We start from the raw sequence: 20,742 nt of genomic DNA on the forward strand, positions 1-20,742 counted from the left end.
ATATGTTTATATACAATGCTAACAATAAAAGTAGGTTAAAAAATTTATCCAACTACTACTTACTTAACAACTCAAATTAATTTCCACAAGAAATATTTTTTTTTATTATCATATTATAGTTAGGAAGTATTTACTGATTTTGTCTTTTGATTAATCTTTATTAAAGAATCTAATTCGATCATCTTAACGATGCCTTCACTTTCAATCACTTATTGTAATCTACAGAATTCATATATGATGTTTTGCTTAATAAATTCAAACTTATTTTCGCTTGGACGAATTTGTGTGACTCATTTTGTGCTTGGTAGGTTCTTCCGTTCTTGTGACACAAATGGATCCCATCTCTCCATAAACATGGGCTACACTTGTGGGAAGCCCATAAGGTCCACTAAAGAGAAATTGGGCCACTTTGTATTGTGAGCCCACTTCCTTCTCTTGCGCAGATGTGAATGTGAGAGACACCCATGAATGACAGAATGAAATGAACTGAGTAACACCAACGCTGCTTTCTTCATTCTTTCATTCATTCGAATGTGTTCTTTTGCGATTGAATTTGAGGGAACAATAATCGATTTTCGCTTTCTGGGCACCCCTGAATTCCCCTGCATCGCTGTGAAAGTAGTTCAGTTCGAACAACGAAAACGATGTCGGCTCGATTGATGAAGAAGGTTCTGAACGAGCAGCATCACCTTCCGCAACACGTGAGCGAAGAAGAAGAAGAAGAAGAGAACGATTCTGAGCCCATCACTCGTTCCTCCATCAACCCCTTCGACCTCCTCAACGACAACGATTCTGAGCCCGAAGACCAGGTTTTTAAAAGCCCCACCTTTTTGGTTTTGATTCAATCTTTGAATTTATGAAGCATAACCTTTTTTAACCTTTTGAATTTTCCATGTGGGTCTTGTTTTTCTGTTGCTATCAAGCCCAAAGGAGTTGGGTTAGCTAGAAATTGCATTTGAAAATAGGTTAGAAACAACCAACTAGGGACTTTGAATTTAGGTTGAAGATAATTTTTCTTGTTATTATTCTTTTTTGTTAATTAAATGTCTCAACATTTAGTATTAGAGAATGGTATAGACCCTAAGTTGATTAAATGTCTCACCAGTTAGATGAGAGGAGCTTCTACAAAAGTTATCTGCATAAGTTGATTTTAGCTCATGGAAGAAGCTCGATTCATTTTATTTTCTTCTCTTATAAGTGCTTATAGAGAATCCAAACAGGGTCACAGTGTTGTATTGATTTTTTACTAGAAAAATTTCTTGGATGTTTCGCCTAAAATTGATGCTTGGATTCTTGTTTGTACAAAATAAGGTAGAGATTGAGGATTATGCTTGTTAGTTGTTACTCAATATGTCTGTTTTGACTGCAGGGAGATGAGTTGATGTCCACCAATGAAATATTGACAAGTTATGATGACAAAGAGGAGTCAGCTTCATTGAAACCTACTGCTGAGGTTTCCACATCAAATCCAAAATTGAAGAAAAAGAAAAAGAAGAAGAACAAGGATAGTGCTGTTGCGAATAAAATGGATGATAAAGAATTGGACTTGATTCTAGAGGATTTATCTCTGAATGTCGACACTTCAGCTGAGCAACCTGTTTCTACCAAAGACAAAAATAAATCTGTTAAACAGCATGCAGCCTCCGTATTACAAGTGGATCCTAAATACTTGAATGCCGAAAATGAGCTTAGAAGAATATTTGGATCTAAGGTTGTAAAATCATTTGAGAGTAGCAATCAAGTGGGCAGTTCTCGGCAGATGCGAGGGGTGAGGGGGCGTGTACATTATAATCTTAAAAAGAGTGTTCTTGTCACTCCATCAGACAATTGGCTCCGCTGTGATGATTCTTTGGTCATGCAGTTTTTGGAGATAAAAAATGGATATAACTATTTCAGGTAAGGAACTAAAGACCATTCTTGTTCAGTCTATGGATAACATTTTCTGCTCTATTTTCTCGTAACACCACCCTCTCTGTATACATGTATGAGTATGACTGTATGTGTTAAAGGCCGAGGACTTAGTTGTAGTATGCTATCTTCAAATGTGTGTGATGTGTGCTACCAATGAATTATAAACAAATAAGCATGAAAATAAACACAAAAGATGCTGCCTGTTGGTGGGAAAAATAAAATATGTAACATATACTCCCTCTGTCTCATATTTTTTGCATTTAAAGGTAATGCACATCATCTTCAAAAAATTATTAACTACACTAATTACTATATAAAAGTTGTTTTCTTTGACTAAAATACCCTTTTTAAATGAGTTGGAGTGTAGTTGTGAATGAATTAATATTTATAACAATAAACAAGGGTATTATTGGAAAATAACAATTAATGCTTTCTTGACATTGTCATGTGACATATTTTGAGACAAATCAAAACTATCAAAGTCACCCTAATGGGCGAGTTATGATAAATAGAGACAAGAGGGGGAAATTTATGCAGATTACAGGTATAGCCTAGAAAAATTACCTACTTTTGCCTAATTATTGATTACTTTCATTACTGACTCTCTCGCAATGCCTTTTAATTCTTGATGTTTCTTTCATTTTAATTGAAGGGCATGCATAATTTAGTCCATTACTTTGTGCTTTTATTATTATTCATTTTTATTGTCAATGACCTTTGGGTTAGTGGAAATTGTCAATCCTCTTTCAGAACGGGACTGGAGAAAGGGGTCTGAGGTTCTCAACCTGGCTGGTTTATGATTTTTTGGTTTATTTGTGAAGTTAAAAATTGAATATGCCTTTTGTACTTGGTATCTGATTTCATATTTTAGCCTTTATAGTTAAAAATTATTGAGATGTGTGAATCATCATCATAATAATACTGATGATAATGATTATAACAATAATAATAATAATTGCATCCTTTTGTAATCCTTTTAACTTCTGTTCATTTTCCCTTATTGGGCATTTTTACAATGTAGATATGTACACTCGCTATCCTACTCCCAATCTCAGAGAGCATTTGAAGCTGCCAAAGCAATTAATGACATAAATGGCATAGCGAGCATATTACAGCACCGTCCTTATCATATAGATTCCCTTCTAACAATGGCAGAATATTTTGCGGTATTGGGTGAACAACAGATGTCTGCAGATGCTATTGCCAGGTGTCTATATGCCCTTGAATGTGCATGGCATCCCATGTTCAATCCACTGCAGGGAAATTGCCAGCTGAAGTTCAAACATGATACAAACAAACCAATATTCACAGCTCTTTTCACTCACATGAAAAATTTGGACAGGCGTGGCTGTCATAGATCTGCCTTAGAGGTCTGCAAATTGTTGCTTTCGCTAGATTCTGATGATCCCATGGGGGCTATTTTCTGCATCGATTACTTTGCTTTAAGGGCTGAGGAGTATGCATGGCTGGAGAAGTTTTCTGAAGAATATAAAAGTGACAACTCCATGTGGTTGTTTCCAAACTTCTCTTATTCCCTTGCCATTTCTCGGTTTTACCTTGAGGGCGAGGCCTGCAAAGATGATTGTATGGATTCTGAAAAGGCTTCTTCGTCTGATCTTATGAAACAAGCATTGATGCTTCATCCTTCAGTCATAAAGAAGCTTGTCGCAAAAGTACCATTGAAAGATCGCACATGGACAGATATTCTAAAGCATGCCTTTTTCCGGTCAGATCAAACAGGAATTCCATCTCAAGATCACTTGATTAATATATATGTTGAGAGAAATTACCTTTTATGGAGGATTCCTGATCTGCAAAAAGTGCTAAGTGGTGCTGCAAAACTAGTGATTGAAACACTAGAAAGTAATAAAAGTGAAGTTAAGGATTGGGCTTGTGTCAGAAAAGAAGCATTTTCATCTGAGAAAAATGAGTAAGTGATTATTTTTTATTTATTTTTTGTTGTTTTAGCTTAATTTTGCTTGTTCACTTTGGTAACATTTTTTTATAGACGTGAATCTTTATCTGAATCTGAAAAAGTATCGAATGCTTAAGTATGTTGTTTTACAAACCATCTAGCTTTATTGTCTTCAAAACTTGGTAAAAATGATTTCTAGTTGGAATGAGCATTTGGTAGTTAAACAATTGAAATTATGATTAATAACTTGCAGCAATGTGCTGATAACAATGTAACTGAAGAATAATTGTATGATAATAAAAAAAATTTAAGCTTACTCATCTCGTGTAATTAAGAGAGAGAGAGAGAATTATGGAAAAGAAAGTAGCACAATGAAACTTATTCGTTGCGAAATTTTGAAAGCATTCCATTTTCTCATGTGTGGTAAATATGTTTTAACTTCTATTGATCTAATACAACTTACACTTACGATAGTCAAACTCTCGACTTATTGTAAACTTGTCGAGCTTATGTAGACTCAACTCGTAACTCGTAAGAATTTACCTATTATGAAAAATATTAAAAAACCTATTAATGACATTATTTTTTGAAAACCTATAAATGACATATGCATAGCATAATACTCTTTACACAATAATTCAACATTTCAACTCCATAATAAAGCAAAGTAGCAAACCAATTGTAATTTGTTACAGTTCTAAGTTAGATTAAACTACATAAATGATCAAATCGCACATGATGACGAGTTAACACATTTTCTCTATCTGAAATCATTCTTAAGAGTTTACTAGTTAACTTGAGAGTTTGACAACCTTGCTTACACTTCATTGTTTGTTAGGTATGGACATTTGATGGTATCTGATTTCTCTGATTCACTTTCATCGATTCCACGAGAAAATCTGCAACAATTTATGGGTGTTCCAAGGATGATGGAGGGTATGCAGGATGAGAACCAATTTGCTAATCTACCTGGCAATGGCCATGCTCCTCGCCGTGTTGCAAATAGGAATGCATTAGCTGTCTTGTTTGAGTCAATGCTACCGTGGGTTACTTATGAGGATGGGGTGGATGGTGGACCTGATGATGACCAACATGATGACCACAGGCAAGACAATCAATGATTCTGGATGCAACTGGCCTTCCTGCTCTGAAGGGCCTATTTTTGGCTGGAGTGTTGTACTCAATGATGAGATGCCTTTCTTGTACAGTGTGACGCCTAGGGAGCTTGATGTCTTCTGCTATTATGTTGATCATTGTCAACCATATGGGCACTCTAGATGCATAAAAATGCCATATAATTTTGTGGTGTCTAAGTTTATGGATATTGATGTCAAATGTTATACCGTTGCCATTATGAATTTTTCATTTGATATACTTTAAATTTTTGTCAACTTTGTTGTTTAATAATGTATTGTCACACAAGAGTTTAGATATTATAACATCTACTTAAGTTCAAATTCTTTTATAACCACGTAGTTGGATGAAAGTGTAGAATTGAAAACGTTACTTCAAAAGTAAGCATCTTAAGTATCTCAACGTGGTTAGAGTAGTTTAGATGTAGTATTGTGTGGTGTCCGGTACCCCAATTAGTTCAAAGGTAAATACATTTTTCTTGTGTACCTGTTGGGTGTGGCCTGCCGTCTAGTTTTATTGTTGAGGCATTGTCAAAATTCATTGTATACTTCCATGTCATCATGATGTTAAATAAAACAATAGAATTAAAAGATGCTCTTAGCCTATGCTCGTTATTCCAATGTGTGAGGATTGTTTCTACTCCATTTTGATAATACCGCGGAAAGAATCATGCTACAAAGAGTTTTACACAATTATTGGCACGGTTTCATGATTTTTTAAAGCTGGTTTACCTGAATTTGAGTGGAACTATGCAAGCAGTTGTGCATAATTGTGACTGCAATAGCTACAAAAACTAATAGTACTCAAGTGAAGAATAGGCTAATGAGATTTTGAGTGAACCTAGGATATTTTTCTGTCTGGAGTTAAAGAACTAATCTTTTAAGGTTTTAAAATTCATTTAAGGGGTAGATTTTTTCCAAAATTTTTTTCATACACGAATTTGAAGATTAAATTACTTCACTTATTACATGTTCAAGAAACAAGATTATCTGCCTACCATGTCACACTATGTTGGTTAGGCTAACAAGAGATTAAGACCTTACAATGTTGCATGTTTATTAAATTATGACTTACATAGTACAACATTCTAGACTCTATAATGCTTATAATTATTTCTAAATGCAAACTTTTTACAAACTAAATGCAGAAAAGCGATTCAATACGCAGGCCAAGGCATGCCGAGGAATAAGAAATACTTTCTTGGCCCTGTGGTGGGTGGTGCATACTTTGTTACAAGACCCTCCAGTTCAAGCATGCATGACTCTGTGACATTCTTTTCTTTTTTCTACGTAGATTGAGTGGATCAGGGCCAGATTAGCCTTCAAAGACAATATAAGAGCAGGGAGAGAAGTGGGGGACCAGGTATGGCATTAAGTTTTAATCAAAAAAAGGTTTAGGATTAAGTTAGTATGATAAAGTTATCATGTGAGTGGATTTTAACATATCATTAAGGTCACAACTATATGAAGCTAACATCATTACAACACTGCTAACTGCTAAGCATTATTGTACAATATCTCTTACTTTATGAAGTTTTGGATTCCCCTACTTTCTTGTAACTTGTAACCTCTTTGATGTGACCATCTGTCCAACCCCATTTTCTTTTCTCCCTCTCCCTCTCTCTTTTTCTTTTCCCCAACTTGTGATGATGCTCCTCAACCTTCTCTAGAAGATTACCACATTTTGTTGCTGGCTTGAGTTTGGAATAAATGACACTAGAAGTATACTCCTGCATTGCTTATTAACTCTTGACCACGATTGTTCACTAGGAAGAAGCTATACATGGTTGATAATATTTTGTGACTTTGACAAATTCAGCATTGTTTTCCCTTACTGTTTAAGTAAATATACACTCTACACAAGCAAAGAAAATGCCACTGTGCCGGTGGCTCCAGCTAAACCTTCGGTCACTCGCTCAAGAAATCACTAGTTAATATTGATAAAATGATATATACGCGTATAAAATATATTATGGAAACATTGAAATTTTAATCGATGATTTTCTAAATAACATTTATTACTTTACATGTTAGAAGAGTCAAATCTTAACTTGCCATCTCTCCATATTAAGAAATGAATCATGATTCAGTTATTTAAGACATAGGACATATTTTTTTGTAAGTGTATGTTTAGGCTTCCACTCTCCATTCGTGGGAAACTAAACATACATTCATGGAAGTAACTATTTTGTTACTTTTGGATTGAATGTACTTTAAGAAGTAGGAGAACAGGTATCCAAAACATAGCTCAAGTTATTTCTGCAACTTGTAAGGTTTAACCACACTAGTTAAGATGACTATTATAGGTTAGTTGTTCTTCGAAATCAAATGAGAAACTTAACTTTATAACTCATCAAATTAAAATAACTTAGCTGCGGGCTCATAGAATCAGCTAATCATTGTGTGGAATATTGGATCATATAATCGAGATCACTAGGTGAGCATGGCTGTGTGTGGGGAACCACAAGCAGAAAGGGAGGTTTGCTAATCTTTTTTGTATTGGCACTTATGATTTAGGGGGTTGTGCTTTTTTCTCTCTACGAGGAGAAAATTTATATATGTTCAGGAAGTAAAATCAATCCATAATAAATTTTCATATGCTACAAAGACTTATACAATTTGAATAAAGTGATATCGTATTTTTTCAGTAGTCACTTATTGAATTTTCGCAAGACAGAACCTATCCATGCATGGAAAAATCTACACAAGTTGGATAGATGAAATTAATTAATCATAAATAAATTATAATATCCCACAAATATTTATAAGATGATTTAATATAAAGTGATGGAATATTTATTGTTAATTGTCTATGTAAACTATACTAATTTCTCATAAAAATTGATAGTTCAATACTAATTTAGCATTTTTTAATCTATCTTTCATTTTATCTAGATTGCTTTCTCGCTTTTTATTTGAAATATTTTTCAGAACACATTCTTATTTTAAATTTTAAAGCGACAAGAACAATTGCTATTTAAACTAATTTTTCTATAATCAACTTAGCCTATTTTATTTAGGGTTACAGAAATACTTTTGTGGATTCTAATATAAAATTATAGGTTCCAATACACGAATCAAGAAAGAAAAAATACTTTTGAATTGTTCTAACATTGATTCAAACATTTACTCACTGAGGATATGTTTGGTTAACATTAGTGAAGTCAAACATAAATTTATCAGTGAATCAGAACATTTCTTTTTTACTTTCATTTTATTTTTGTTCATTAGAGTTGTCTAGAAATTCGCACGACAACAATTTCAACTAAAATCAAACATGTTCAATATAGATTAATAAGATTTATAGAAGTATTTGGTGGACAATCCAATTGTAATTGTAATTTTAATAATAAAAAAAAGGCACTCCTTCTGGTTCTCCTATAAAAGTGGAAGTTATAAAGCACTCCCAACACATACACACAACACAAGATCAACTCAAATTGATTCAAAGCGCAAGACACACAAAAAAAAAAAATTAAAAATGGCTAGTGGTCGCAATTTGAAGAACGCTGTGATAGCGTTTTTGGTTCCTCTTCCCTCCATCTTCTTCTACCTCTCATTCCTCAACCACTACGACTCAGCAAATTCCCCATTGTTTTGGTCAACTCTATGGTCATGGTGCTATCACCACCCTCTTCTATTAGCCAACGCTCTCTTCTTCCTCAACGTCAATGTCCTCTTCTGGGCCATAGGCCTAATCCAATCCAGCCACTGGGTACACACAATTACAAAGCCACCCCACTTTTTGTTTCACTTCACCCACTTTCACATTTCCTTCAAAGTTGACATCTTTCGGTGTTTGTGATGGTACAGATGATTGACCCCTATTGGACTGTGATACCTGTGATGCTTGTTCACTACTATGCCACTCACCCGTTGGCTCACTATGATTGGTGGAGGTCCAGGATCGTGATTTTATTGACTTGGGTGTGGAGTGCTAGGCTCACTCATAACTATTTCAGGAGAGAGAGGTGGCAGTGGGGTGCCAGGGAAGATTGGCGTTTCACTGAGATGAGTCAACAGTATGGGAAGCAATGGTGGTGGGTTTCATTCTTTGCTGTCTATGTCTCTCAACAGGTAAGTTTTCTCATTGCTCCATTTTCATTCATTGGTACTGAAATGAAGGAAAAAAGATTGATGAACACTCACATAATAGTATACACCTAAAGAAAGAAAGAGATAGAAGTGTAGGCATGATATGTAATATAACCTGACAAGAAGAGAGAGATAGAAAAACAATCATGAGTGTTAATGAGGAGTTTGCAATATTCAGGTTTTCACATATAACTACACTTAAGTGAACCTGTTGAGAGGCCTTGAATTTTATTAAATGACCCTATCTGAAATTATGGCCTGACTTGACATTTTGGAGCCCTCGGTATGGACCTGATCCGATTTTGATGTTGCCTTGTAATTTGGAGCGATTTTTCGGGTTGCGTATTAAGGAAAGATGAAAAAGTTTTTTGTTCATTATATAAGCATTGTTTTCTAAAAAAAAATAAAAATAGAAATCTCTTGACTGCCTGTGGATGTAGGGTACATCAGCCAAACTATGTTAATCCTGTGTGTCTTTCCTTGTACTGTTTCATTGTTTTAATGATGTATTTTGTATACGCTATAACAGAACACCTTGAACCTGCTTGTTGAATTACTTGTTTTCTTTGATTGCTGTTCCATTGAATTGAGTGTTTTTCTTTTGGTGTGTGTTTCTTGTCTTTGCAGATGTTTTTGATTGCACTGTCACTTCCCTTGTATGCTGTCCATACTTTCAATGAGCCTTTGAGCATGTGGGACTTGGTGGCTACTGTTGTCTGTTTATGTGGTATTGTGATAGCATACTTTGCTGATACACAGCTCTATGAGTTTGTGAGTAGAAACAACAAGCTGAAGGGGCTTGGGAAACCAGTGGTTTTTGTCCTTGACAGTGGCTTGTGGTATTACTGCCGACATCCGAATTACTTTGGCGAGCAGCTGTGGTGGTGGGGGCTGGTTGTGTTTGCATGGAACCTGGGACATGGATGGACCTTTATTGGAGCTTTGGTTAATACTATGTGTTTGGCTTATGTGACTAGGCTTGTGGAGGACCGAATGTTGAAACAAAAAAGTAGAGCAGAAGCATTTAGGGTGTATCAGAAGAAAACTTCTGTGTGGGTACCTTGGTTCAAGTCCTCTCCTTCAGGGGTTAAAAATAAGAATGCTTGATGTTTTTCTTGGTGCAATGGTCGATTTTGTAAAATTATCATCTTGGTATGTTATAAATTTTGCGTTGTTCGTATTTATTTAATGAAATGATGAATTGTATGTGTTCTATATATTAGTTTGCTGTAATGTTTTATAAAATCTTAATGAATCTGCTACATTTGGAGTCATACTTCTTGAATGCGGCTTTTCAGCTTCTAAATGATCCCTGATGACTAGTGTATTTGGCTGTGGATATACATCCTCTGGTCTTTTTATTTAGGCTTCTTCTTGTTTATGTGAAAGTCTGGAGTCATACAAAAAGAAAGAAATATTTTACAGTTATGGTTAAACTAATAAACTATGAACTAGTGTCTTGTTAACTAATCTGCGGCTGCATCAAATTGTCTCAAGTAATAAAGTAAAATAAAAGTTCAAGTATCGAATCCACAGATACTTTGTTTATATTCAGAGTTATATTTATCCAAATTTTCAAGCAATTAATGAATGAAATCAAAGATTTGAGAGATGCAAAATTAAAAATAAACTGACATAAAATTAAACTAATAATCTAAAACATGTAAGGAAAGAAAAACAAACACTTGGAACGGTGAAACATAGGTTGATTCTGAATATGGAGGTGTTGGGGCCTAATCTACCAAAATTACTCTCAATGTGATATTAATGATTTTTCTCTATTAAATCTTATTCCAATTATCACCTATGTCTATTCATATTCTAACCATGATTTCTCATATGAAAGAGCTTAATTTCCATAATTTCTCTCCTAATCCCTTAAGAGAACAAACTAGTTAAATCGCATTATTAGCATAGATGCATAAAACAGGCTAAACAATGTCATTCTATCCCTATAGATGAATTATTTAGATGTCCCTTTCTAGTTCTTAAGAAATAAACATTTTTCAATACCTAAATCCTAAAACATACTATGAATATGCGTGATCAAATCACAATCAATGAAATTAAGTACAAAAAAGAGACAATGAAATTAAAATAACATCGAATGGATAGTAGAAATAATTACGTTAAGAATGTTTGGTTACTAGACTCCCAACAATGGGGAAATTTAGCCTCTCATTGTCATGAGAGACTTTACAATTAAAAGAGGGTGATGAGAAGAGAAGAATAATGGAGATGAAAGGGAGGAATGACTCCTAATGATTAGTTTCCCTTGTTCCTACATGAATCCTAGCCTTTGTTTTCTATGAGAAGCTCTAATTTCGTGGATATTATGTGTGTCTTTCTTTCTTCATTTTTCCTCTTTTTAAAGGCGCAGTCTGTAACGTCGTGCTAAGTGCGATCGTCGCGCTGAGCGAGTGAGTTAGTGGTCACGCACTTAGGACGCGACTTGCGCTAAGCGCGTCTTTACATATCAGGCTTCTCCATGTGTCTTCTTTGCGTTAAGCTAGTGCGGTTCACTGAGCGACTGCATCGCACTAAGCGTGTATGGTGCGCTGAATGAGAGTCTTTAAATCTTCCACTTCTCTTGCAAGCTTTACTCTATATTCCTGCTGCCAATATAACACTAAAGCACTATAAATTCATCAGTTTAAATACTTATTGGACAAAAATTTGAATGATGTTAAAATTCTAATTATTCTCATAAAAAGAAGCAATAAAAGCAAAAAAAATCCGACAATTTTTATTGACTTAATCATAAAATATACCCATGCACAACAGGTATCATGCCTTTTCTGGTTTAATGACTAGTCTCATATTAAAAATATTGCTATTTGCAGATCAAGATCTCATATTGTAAAATGGGCCATCAATTTAGATGCTTTCTCATGGTTGCATATTGATATCTAGTGAATGTCTATTTCCCTAACTTTCAAGCATAGGCATGAATCGTGAGTGCTGCCATAATATCCAAGTTTTCAATATACAGAAAAGTTAAAGAACTAAGATGTAGCACCATCTAGTGTTGGAAAGAGATATATCACGAGATCCAACTAAATTTCTGGCGTGGAGAGATTCAAAGTGTGCGTTAGTGCTCTAGAACTTTTGGATACCTCTAGGTAAGCAATGACATTGTCATAAACCCTTTTGGTGTAGACCTTTAGCCAGAATGCTTGTGTCAAAAAGCTTTAGTTTTGGATTCTGAATGACCAAAATCCTCTCATGATGGTAAAGGGCATTATACTATTGTCAGTCAGACAAGAGTGGCAAAATTTACGTTTTGACTCATGAATGTAGTGAATTCGGGGATGCTGTTGTGGGGGTCACGAGCATCTGAGCAAGTGCTATTAGCGAAGAGCTGAAATTGGAATTTTGTTTTGACAGTTAGGTGATTCAATGAGGCCTAGCTTGGGATTAGACTTCCATAGTCAACCTCTTTTCAGTGTAAAGTTCTATTTGGATTTTTTCTCTCATATTTTTCTTTGTAGCCTTATTAGTTCTATTGAATTTCTTGGAGAATTGTATCTGGGGTGTCTTCTTTGAGATAGATTTAGTGGATCCCTGTTGAGGAATGTTCTGGGCTGGATCAACGCCTAGAGTGGTCCAATAACCATCAACCACACTAGGCCAGTAGTGAACCCAAAAACTTTCTGGTAACCAACTCCCTTCAATCCAAAAGACAATTAAGCCCAACGACTAGGTATACCTACACTTGCAACACACAGTAGCAAATTTCCTAAAAATCAAGCAACTATCAATGACAATCAAAGGATAAAAAAGATCAAGTATTATTCTGTTATTACATTAGTATGATACCTCCATGCAAGGATGAAAACACAACATTTGGAAGGTACAAATTCTTCACGAATTGTTATCATCTTTTAACTTTTGCTATTCCTAACTTGGACGTTAGAGTCCTCACAGGTGACCACTACCACCATTCATCTGGGAGTGCAGAGAAGGACTTCCATACCATCATGGACCTGCAACAGAGGATCTCTATCCATTGGGTGAATGCAAATGACAATTTCTAGATTTGATTGTGAAAGATATATAATATAATTGATTATGAAGGCAGGTACATTCATGGTCCTCTTTTGTTTGTCCATCCTTAAAGAAAATTGGAGGACTTCAGTGGTTTTTAATGATAACGTTTCATCTGTTTGAAATTTTCTTGGCAGCCTCCGCTCCTCAGAGTACCATTTTAGTTTTGCTTTTGCATGATCATTCCATTTATAGCCTGGTAACTGCAAGCAACTTAAGGAGAGTCATATCTCTTGGAGATTTCATATTTGTTCTTGCCATATGAGTCCCCACAGTTCCCAGTTCAAATACGGTGTGGATAATTGATTTTATTTGCAGTTCTTCAAATTTTGGCCTTGACATTTTCATGTGGTCTCTTCTCACATGTTAACTGTAATGTAATGTTATCAGATGACAAAGTTCCTCTGAAGAGTAACAATGTGAAACATTATTGCAAAAAGAATACTAGTAACACTCTTCCACATACTTTTATCAACAAGCTTCATTATTTGGTGAATTATATGCAAATATTAGTAAATAAAGAATGAGTCAGAGAATGTGTTGAAAATTGTATTAGTAGCATTTTTCTGTCCCAAATGAGGGGGAAAATTAGATAAACTACCGTGGAAATTTCAAATAGTGGTTTTATTGCCTTATGGGCATGTTGCATGCTTGTGATGCATAAGTAGAAAGTTCCCCATGTACTTTTCCAACATTATGGTGTGTCCCCAAAGGAACAGAAAATCCCCTCTTTCATTAGTCCCCCCCATCTGAAATAATATAAGACGAGATATCCCATAGCAGAAACATCTATAATTAATGCATTGTTTTTTCCCTTACTGGTCAGGCAGCTGATGAGTGATGTGTTAATGGTGACTTGTAACCGTTAGCTACCCATTTGACTTTGGATTAGATACCTTTATTTATGGTATTTTGCTTACTAGTCTTAACAGACGGTGATGTATCATGGACAGAACAGTGACAAGACTGCTAAGTGGGAAAACAAATTGAGATATCCCAAATTCCATGTGAAGGCAAATCAACGGCAATTGGGACTGGACCATTAACTTTTTCAATTTTTAAAAGCAACATAAGATAAGGAGAAAACTAATAGAAAATGGGTAAGGCTCTTATGTGAGATTCTCTTTGATAACATTCTTATTTTAATTCAAACTGTATCATAATCATAATTCACTATTACTTAAGGATGGATACACTTAAAAAATAAAGAAATCCAATAGTTAATACAAATAAACGTGATAAAAAAATATCTACAGTCCAGGGTAATGTTAAATATGTCATTTGTGAATCATTAGGTGTTCATGAAATGGGTGATTAATATTTGAATTAATTATAATACTACTACAATTCAAGTGACTTGTAAACGTCAACTCTGAAACATTTTGATCCCGAATCAGGGTTGAACAGTGAATGAATCATGACCATAACTACGAGAATTGATTGTCTTTTATGTACATACGTCCAAGAGGCACGCATAGAGATGCATACTTGTGAAGGTAAGTGAATATTATTAAATGAATTATATAAGATTAAAATAACTAGGTCATGAAACAAACATAAAACCAATGGATGAGAAAAAAGGAGGATGACTTCTGAGAAAGATCATTTTATGATGGACAAATAAAATTTAAATATTATTGGCTCTATATTTCAATTAAAGTTATTATTTTCTTTTGATAATTGTAAGTATTATTTTGGTAACTGAAATCAAAAACACTTATTAAATAAAATATTAATTTATTTGAAAAAAATATCAACAGTAGTCCTATTAGGCCTTTTCTAACCTTTTTGCCTTTTGTGACCACTTGTATGTTCGGTCAAAACACAAAACAAGAGGGGGGAAATAAAAATAAAATGCAGATCCTTTGTTTTGTTTTGGCATTTGTTTGCAATTTTGCATGGGAGTTGAGATCTCTTTCTGTACAGGTTTTTCACAGATAATAATTGCCACGGGTGTTCAATGGCTACAATATTTTCAATAAGAGGGTGACATATTCAATGCGTTGTGAAAAGATATAAGTGCCACACCATCTAGGTTTTCACGCATATTAAATTTGTTTTATGGTCTCTGGGATTGGGTAGCTATAATTAGGTGCGTCATAAAAGTTCTTCGGTACAGTATTATCATACACTTGTTTTCACTTCCATGTACGTATAATCAATCTGCTGATATCTCATGCATTAATTTCAAAGAATAAATCTTATCATTAAATTAATGTTAAGACATTAACTTGTACCAAAACAAAATAAGACAATAAATGTAGTGTTAGCTTTTCCTTTTTTTGAAAAAATATATATAAACTAATTTTATATAATCATCTAATAATAAATTATTAATATTTTTTTTCCTTTTCAAACATGAGGAAGAAAGGCTAATTCATTGCCTAACGTGTATAAGTTTGTGAGGACCATGCGAAAAGCTTTTACAACCGTTGGATATATTGTTTTTTTAATCAAAGGCCAAGTTTTTTCTTTTTTGTTTGTCTATTATTCCTAATTTATCCCTTTGTCCCGATGGACCCCATCTCCCCCATCCACTAGCAGCAATAACACCAAGCCGCCACCGCCGCCGCTACCAAGAGTCTACGGCGACGACTGCAACCACCACGACGGCGACATCAAACAAAGCTTTCACTTCCACAACCACACGTAGTCACGTAAAACAAATTTCTGCAGCCCTCTCCTCTCTTCTCCCTTCTGTTTTTTTTTTTTTTTCTTTTTCCTTATTCGCTATATCACATCCACAGATGGTTACCACGGCGGTGGCGGCACCACTATGCACCGCCACCAATCACATATCTAAACAGAGAAAATGAGGCCAAATTACAAATATTTCAGATCTATAAGAGAATGCAAAATGAAAAAAGTTCGCAATCAAGACTTGATTAAGCTCATATCTTCATATTCTCATATGTAAAATACATTTCATTTTGATCCAAGAAACTTGCAACAAAAAAAAAAAAACAACAAACAAATCGAAACAAGTCTTTGCTTCAAATCTGAATAAAAACCGAATAAAACCAAAAACTCTTCAAACCAAAAACAGCGAAGAAGAAGAACAAGACAACTAGAGGAACTTCTCGGGCTGGAGTTCAGCGCGTCGGCAAGACTTACATAAGATGGTCAACAAGTTTGCCTTTCCCACATGAGTCTTGGTCCTCAAACTTTCATCCTCTAGCATCTCTCTTCCAAATGAAAGGTAAAATCAGAAAAATAAAAAAAATAAATGTACAATGAAGACTTACTTAGTCTTGTTCCTCAAACATCTCTCCTTCAAATGGAAGGGTAAAATTGGAAAAATGAATAAATGTCCAATGAAGACTTGGGTTGGGTGGCAACAAGTTTGTCTTTCCTACCCGGTCTTTGTCCTCAAACTTCTATATCTACTTGCCACTTTAACCCCATCAGGGCACAGGTGCAAGTTGAGATTTTGATTGTTGTTGGGCTCCCAAATTCCCAAAACAGTGATGATCTTAAGTAAAAGAAATGTTTTTGGCACCAAGGGAAAAATGGGTATAGATTTCATGATTTTGGTGTTAACATTGTCATGGTTTTGTCTGACTACTATATGCGTCTCAGCTACAAAACAAGCATACCCACCAACACCACAACCGAACCAGAACCTAAGGTTTGACCAAAATGGAGAATTCAAGATATTGCAGGTGGCAGATATGCACTATGCAAATGGCAAGACCACGCATTGCTTGAATGTGCTCCCTTCCCAGAATTTTTCTTGCTCTGACCTCAACACCACTATCTTTCTTAACAGAATGATCAAAGCGGAGAAACCCAATCTTATTGTCTTCACTGGTATTCCCTACTTGTCTTGTTTTTAGTTTTCAGTTATCATTTCATTTGATTTTTTATTGTAGCAGCTTTTGCCTTTTTAGCTTTCCTTTTTCTTGTTTTAGGATATAGGACCCTTTCCCTTCATTCTTTCAACTGGAATGTTTCTGATTTTTGCTAATAATATTTTATACCATAGAGCATGTTGTTTCATTTGCTTGTAACTGGATGGAAATGAAATAAACTTGAGTTAGTATTTTGCTTTTGGAGCTTGTACTTAATTTTATGTTGGTTAATCTTCATTTGCACATCTAAGTTGTTGATATGTGATATAACCTATGTTGCATGTTTATTGTGGTGTGGCAGGAGATAATATCTTTGCGTTTGATTCCTCGGATTCAGCTAAATCATTGGATGCTGCATTTGCTCCAGCAATTGCATCAAACATTCCTTGGGTAGCTGTTTTGGGCAACCATGACCAGGAAGGAACCCTCTCTAGGTCAGGGGTGATGAATCATATCGTTGGGATGAAAAACACCTTATCTAAATTCAATCCTCCGGAAGTACATAGCATTGATGGTTTTGGGAACTATAACTTGGAGGTTGGAGGAGTTGAAGGCACTGATTTTGAAAATAAATCAGTGCTCAACCTGTACTTTCTTGATAGTGGAGATTATTCCCAAGTTTCTACAATTCTTGGTTATGATTGGATCAAGCCCTCCCAGCAACTTTGGTTCCAACGAACATCTGCAGAACTTAGGGTGCTGTCTTATCCCTTCCAGTGTTTTCTATCTGTATTCTACTTACAATATGGTCTGTCTGGTTTGAAAAAACGTTTTTTATTTTCGTTTCCTATTTTCATAAATAATTACAAAACTACCACTTTATTTCAACACTTCTGGTACAAACCTTTGAAAATAGTAGAAAACAAATTTAAAGAATGTGTCAATTTTGTTATTATATTTGAAAACAAAATATTTTCTCAAACCAAACAGGAAGTTAAACCCAACTATCATGTTATGGAAATTTCTGTGGATCCTCACTGAACATGTGGCTTATTTTTTAGTTCTTTTACTGTTAATATTTGGATTGACCACTTACTTTTTGTTTATTATGCAGAAAGCATACATAAGTAAACCAGTACCTCAGAAACATGCTGCTCCTGGTCTTGCATATTTCCACATCCCTCTACCAGAATATGCTAGTTTGGACTCATCAAACATGACAGGTGTGAAACTGGAACCGGCTGGCAATGGCATTAGCTCTCCTTCTGTGAACTCTGGCTTCTTCACAACCTTGCTTGCAGCAGGAGATGTGAAGGCAGTTTTCACTGGCCATGATCACCTCAATGACTTCTGTGGCAATCTAATGAATATACAACTTTGTTATGCTGGGGGATTCGGATACCATGCATATGGAAAGGCAGGGTGGTCTAGGAGAGCAAGAGTGGTGGTGGCTAGCTTGGAGAAAACGGAGAAAGGAAGCTGGGGAGATGTCAAGTCAATTAAAACATGGAAACGCCTTGATGATCAACATCTTACTGGAATTGATGGTGAGGTCCTGTGGAGCAAGAGCACTGGTGGTAAGATATTCTGTGATACTTTTAGTATTATTCTTCTTTTTCTTAAACTGTGCTACACACTGAAAAATGATGGAATTTATCTTTAGGATTGTCTATAAGATATGCCTGTTGGACATAAAGAAAATGTGACAATAAAATGAAAAATTAGGAAAAAATTGTTTACAGAAAGAAGTTTGAAGAAAGCAATGTTACGAATGAATATCATAATGTAAAATTTTTAGCTCAAGACAAGGGGATAAGAAGATATGGAAGAATATTGTGCTGTCAACTGAAGTCTTTTCAAGGAGCTTAGGAAAACTATTAAATGTACAATCTGGGTTTAAAAGCATATTACTGTAGTAAAGTAAACTATATACTTGGAAGAAGATGAATATAAAAAAGTGATATTAAAGTTGCTTCTCTTCCTTTTTGGATTCTGAGATGGTTAAATTTTAAGGTCTGGATGGCGATAAGTGGGAAGAGATGTAAGAGAAAAATCACAAATGTGATTTGAAGAGTATAGTTTATGAATTGCAAGGACATGTAGGAATAGTTCTGCCAAGGTAGGATAAGAATTGAACAGTTGCTGTAGGATTGGAAATTATTTGAGTATATCTTCCTCGAAAGTTTTATGTTCTAAGGAAATGATAAGCCCCATCAGTAGTTGGTTACAATAGGTTAGTTACCTATTTATTAGTTACATTAGTTAGTTAGATTAGTTGGTTGAAGAAATAAGGCATGTTTCCTATAAATAAGAGGGGAGGTGAAGAGAGAGATCATCTTATCATTTGGAAGAGAATTAGGGCCTTTGGCTTGGGAGGCGCAGTCCCTCCAAGAGCTGCTATATGTGAGGGTTCTATTTTGCTAATTAAGAAGTTGATCCCTTTATTTCTGAAATAAAGATACCAAGTGTCTATCAGACCATCACATAGTAATGAATATTCAGTAATGGCATTGTACTTGAAATGAAATAGTGAAAATGTCCTATGGAGTAGAATTACTTATTAGGTAAATTGGGAAGATACATATATAGGATTGTGTGTGATTGAATTACTTCAGGCGAGCTAGTGATTTACCAAGCATTTTACTTTGCTTGTATGACATAGAATTTTAACTAAAGTGATTAAATGTCCAAAGGTTGGGGCAGCACCTACTGTAGAAAAGATCACAGAATCTCGCTTTAGGTGGTTTGGGCATGTTATGAAGAAGACCAGAAGAAGTTTCAATCAGGAAAGTAAATTAGGTGGTAGCCTAGTCGTTAGAGGCAAAGGGAGTCTGAGAAAAATTATAGACGAAACAGTTAAGAAAGATTTAGAAGTTAATAATTATCTATAAACTTGATTTAAGACAAAATATTGTAGTGCCTTTTAATCCATGTAAGGTCAGATAGCATCAGCACAAGATAACACATGGAAAAATTATTGATGTTTAGGATATGTACAAGAGAGGAATAAATGTGTCAGACATTTCCAAAAATCAAAATAGACACTATAGTTTTTGTTGTATAAAAAGTTAAACATATTGGTCCTATTGGAACTATGGTTGGACAGCACATGAGCACAGTGCATAAAATGGTTCAATGATTTGCGGCTCATGTTAATCTATGCGTGAACATATACTAAGTTACTAACTTCCCCTTCTTTCCCCATCATGGCAATGCCTCAGTTTATTTGTCCTTTGACTCTTCTATGATGCTCTTATTTATTCTATTTATTCATGCCAGACACTAGCTATGGATCTGTGTTACTTAATTTCTTTCTTTGTTTTTTAATTTTATTTTATGTTATCTCGTTGGATTGATTGTTTATTTTGGTTTCCATTGCAGGTAACCAAGGATAAAAACACATGAAGTTGCTTGCGAATTTAAAAATAATGCAGAAAGATATTGGCATCCACAATTCCACATGGCGGCTATATATCTTGGAACTTGTAATGGTTGCTATTCAATAAATTTTATTCATGGAAATTTGAAACTCGTTGATATATACATCCTGTGATTCTATACTGCAATAGAAGTTGGCTTGCTAAAGAATAAAATAGGAGTGAAAGGTTCATAAAGTAGGTGCAGTGATTATGCTGTGTTATTGCTAGTTTGCAACTATCCATACTCCATATACCCACTTGTAGGATCATGTCATTGATTTGAAGTTTTTATATATGGCCTTGGAACCAGAAACGGTTTTCTTGAGAAGATTATTGACAATCTGAGCCATTACTTTTCTGTAGATTTCAACCTCCATGAATATTTTGGTAAGGTGCTACTGTGCTACCTCATAGTGATGAACTCACAGCAC

At 34.9% G+C, this 20,742-nt stretch overlaps 3 protein-coding genes across 5 annotated transcripts; all 3 read left to right on the forward strand.

Moving 5' to 3' along the window:
- The first annotated feature begins 423 nt into the window (after positions 1-423).
- On the forward strand, positions 424-5,207 carry LOC100782476 (transcription factor 25). The gene is made up of 4 exons (XM_006583127.3): positions 424-809; positions 1,370-1,896; positions 2,933-3,841; positions 4,665-5,207. The coding sequence occupies exons 1-4, from the start codon at positions 645-647 to the stop codon at positions 4,945-4,947; spliced, it is 1,884 nt and encodes a 627-aa protein (XP_006583190.1). The 5' UTR covers positions 424-644; the 3' UTR covers positions 4,948-5,207.
- A 3,148-nt stretch (positions 5,208-8,355) lies between these two features.
- LOC100783556 (uncharacterized protein C594.04c) lies at positions 8,356-10,328 on the forward strand. Its single transcript, XM_003528702.5, has 3 exons — positions 8,356-8,674; positions 8,773-9,036; positions 9,682-10,328. The coding sequence occupies exons 1-3, from the start codon at positions 8,441-8,443 to the stop codon at positions 10,159-10,161; spliced, it is 978 nt and encodes a 325-aa protein (XP_003528750.1). The 5' UTR covers positions 8,356-8,440; the 3' UTR covers positions 10,162-10,328.
- A 5,203-nt stretch (positions 10,329-15,531) lies between these two features.
- On the forward strand, positions 15,532-20,506 carry LOC100783020 (probable inactive purple acid phosphatase 29). 3 transcript variants are annotated; one of them, XM_041017269.1, is made up of 6 exons: positions 15,559-15,758; positions 15,849-16,300; positions 16,681-16,911; positions 17,254-17,648; positions 18,007-18,469; positions 20,274-20,506. In XM_041017269.1, exons 2-6 carry the CDS (start codon positions 16,294-16,296, stop codon positions 20,285-20,287), a joined length of 1,110 nt encoding a protein of 369 aa, XP_040873203.1. In that variant the 5' UTR covers positions 15,559-15,758; positions 15,849-16,293; the 3' UTR covers positions 20,288-20,506. The 3 variants fall into 3 exon arrangements, with proteins under 3 accessions (XP_040873202.1, XP_040873203.1, XP_003528749.1); XM_041017268.1 differs by having other exon boundaries at positions 15,532-16,300; XM_003528701.5 differs by lacking the exon at positions 15,559-15,758 and having other exon boundaries at positions 15,777-16,911.
- The last annotated feature ends 236 nt before the right edge of the window (positions 20,507-20,742 follow it).

The sequence above is a fragment of the Glycine max genome, chromosome 7, assembly GCF_000004515.6.
Source record: "Glycine max cultivar Williams 82 chromosome 7, Glycine_max_v4.0, whole genome shotgun sequence".
Taxonomy (NCBI): Eukaryota; Viridiplantae; Streptophyta; class Magnoliopsida; order Fabales; family Fabaceae; genus Glycine; species Glycine max.